Genomic DNA, 2,897 nt, shown 5'->3' on the forward strand with positions numbered 1-2,897 from the left:
GTTGGTCAAAAGAAAGGAAGCTGGAAACCTGTACATCAGCTTGCATAAGGCCAGTGAAACATCTTGGGGGAGGGTCAAACTGAAAAAAAGATTGGTGAGAAGATGAAGCATGAGAGGCAAGCCAATACATGACATTGTTTCGTCATGTAACCGGTGCTGAAGTTGAACCCACCTCAGCTGTGCCAGAAAAATCTTACAGTCCATCAGAATTGTCCTGTATCTCTATGGAAGATGGTGGTGGGATCCTGCAAAGATTGAATAGAAACAAGGGAGTCAGATTCAATGATTAGATTTTTTGTAAATTGTCGATAATGGCATAGGATAAAGCAATGCGAAGCACCCAGAGTTCAGTGGCCAGATTAATGGTAGTTCCAATATATTTAAAGAAAGCATATATAATATTGGGCAGAGAGTCATGTATGAGAGAGCACCTATACCTGCGTGGCCTAGATTTGGTTTTGCAGAGTCCTGTATCAATTTTAAGAAAGCCAGGCGGGGAGGTTGCCCTTATAGAGAAACCAGTATAGAAGAGAAAGAGGGGTGATGTGTGGGACAAACAAAAAGAAATTCATCAGTGAAAGGCAATGGAATGAAGGATGTGAAAAAAAGGTTTAGATTGAAACATTAAGGAGTTCCTGGCTTTCCAGATGCTCTAGAGCCAAAGAGAGAGATGAGTTCTCAATTTTTAGGATAATAATTTGTACATATAACATGAAGAATCCAAGAAGGAAAAAGAATATCATGTTGAGGGAAATGTACAGATGGATAAAGATGATGTAGATGAGTGCTCAAGGGTAATGTTTTGGAGAAAAATAAAAATCAGTGTTTAATAGTTTCAGAACTTGAAGGAGATTACATAATGGGGATGTTGGACTGTTGGAGGAAGCTGACAATAAATGTGATGGAGACATCTTGTGGAAATTTACCATGAAGAGTATGCCATAAAAATAGATGCACTTTGGTGAGCATGGAAAATTCCATAAGAATGTCCAATTCCATTGAGGACTCATATCAATGGATAAGTGAGAAAGAAGTGTACAATAATGCGGTTGGAATGCCACTGTAGATCATTCCCAAAGAAGAGTATCATAGGACAAAGTTGGGAATGGAGCAATGCTCTGTATATGAGCAAGTATTGAAGGGTCTCAAACATCCTGTAAGGAGGTTAGGTCTCACTCAGTGTCCATGCAAAATGATGTCTGAAACTGTATGAGGAAAGCCAGGTTGGGAAGAAAGCACACAATAGTGGGAAAGAGGCCAAAAAAACATAGCTATGATACTCACTCCAAAACATTGTGGCTTGACCCCCGGCAAGCTATAGTGATATACAAAGGAGAGACTTAGGCAAGGAGGTGTTGATAGCCACCATATTCTGTGGATTTTTAGATTGAAAATGATAAGAAAATTAACTTTTGTTAGATGTAACTGTGACTATATTGTCTTTTGTTAAAGATTGTGATTACAATCTATGAACAAACTTTATCAGATACCCTGTCTTATAAGGTGGTGGTCTTACTTGGTAACCGCTGTCATACAGGGATCAATGGCATGTTTAAAGAGTCGGGGATACATAGTGAGCTTTGGGGTGGCATCAGGTACACCAGACCCAGTTCCATTGTCAGATCTTGTAGCAAAATCCTTGTTCTGGACGTGGGGTTCACTATTCCATTATGCTGAAACCCGGGAAGAATTGCTGGAAACGGCTGAAGATGTATTTACTAATGTGGCATCAGGTGTCCTGCATGTCCGTGTGAACCACAAATACCCTTTGTCACAGGCAGCACAGGCCCACGCAGACCTTGAGAACCGGAAGACAACTGGTTCTGTAGTGTTGATACCAGATGGTGCAGAGCTTTAAATCATACAATACCAATATTTTTGAGTTTGTTGATATGAAATGAAAACAAGGAATAAGAGAAGCAGAGTGGTTTGATATATGAAATTGGAGTTGTGTCAGGTTTGAAGCCAACTCTCATTTCAAATACCCCATTAACTTTTGTAGTATAAAACAGGCACTGGCCAAATCTCTTTTCACTTTCTTTGGAACTTCATATATACTTGTGGGGTATGATGAAGGCTGTTTAGTTGGTTACTGATCAGATTGTTTTTGTCTCTACTGGTTATTCAGTTTGTGAAACTCCGAATTGGAATAAAATTCTTGTTCATTTACAGTTAAGCATAGTCTGTCGTTATAGGCCTGTGACTGATTTGTAGTGGTGCGGTTGGTTGACAGTCAGAACTCATTATAATTAGCCATAACCCATCAATCTTTTGGCATAGATCCTCGCACTCGTCCTTATTTGAAATTTCCATGTAGATGATCCCATTATGTTGGGATAAGGTTTTGAATGTTATTGTTACAATTGAACATAGATTTTGTAGCATAAGTAGTTTTTGAAGAATTTCATGTAAAAGAACTTTTTTTTTTTTCTTTCTTTTGTTGAAATTTCATGTAAAAGAACAGAACATAACAAAGTGAGACAACATGTGCTTTTATTACCCAGATCAGAAATCATAACAATAAGCGAAGTTTTCCTGTTCTTTCGTTTTTGTTGCAAAGCCTTTTACCGGCGCCAGTCAACTTTTTTACTTCTTTGCCATTCATTATGCAGGTGGTCATCGACAATGCCAAATGGTATATTACTTTTCCAAAAGGCTTATTGTGGTTGCATGAGGAATTTAATTAAATGGAAGGGAAGAGAAATCTCCAACAGTTATAGAATTTCTATAACTTTTGTAACTATTACCACGTGTGACTATTTCACATCTTCAAATCATTTTATATTTAGTTATTGAATTTTAGGTATATCGTCGATATCAAGTATGCTATCGGATAACACCAATAGGATTATATGATGGAGTATCATTCAGGAAGGATATGAGGGTCATTTAAAAAA

General features: G+C 37.9%; 1 protein-coding gene across 1 annotated transcript in view; it reads left to right on the forward strand.

Moving 5' to 3' along the window:
* LOC122086812 (2-haloacrylate reductase-like) overlaps positions 1-2,176 on the forward strand; it is a 12,540-nt gene extending 10,364 nt beyond the window's left edge. Inside the window, exon 6 of the mRNA XM_042655765.1 lies at positions 1,538-2,176. Coding sequence (XP_042511699.1) covers positions 1,538-1,858 — 321 coding nt within the window. The 3' untranslated portion in view covers positions 1,859-2,176. The remainder of the gene's footprint in view (positions 1-1,537) is intronic.
* Positions 2,177-2,897: the final 721 nt, after the last annotated feature.

This window comes from Macadamia integrifolia, chromosome 8 (genome assembly GCF_013358625.1).
Source record: "Macadamia integrifolia cultivar HAES 741 chromosome 8, SCU_Mint_v3, whole genome shotgun sequence".
NCBI lineage: Eukaryota > Viridiplantae > Streptophyta > Magnoliopsida > Proteales > Proteaceae > Macadamia > Macadamia integrifolia.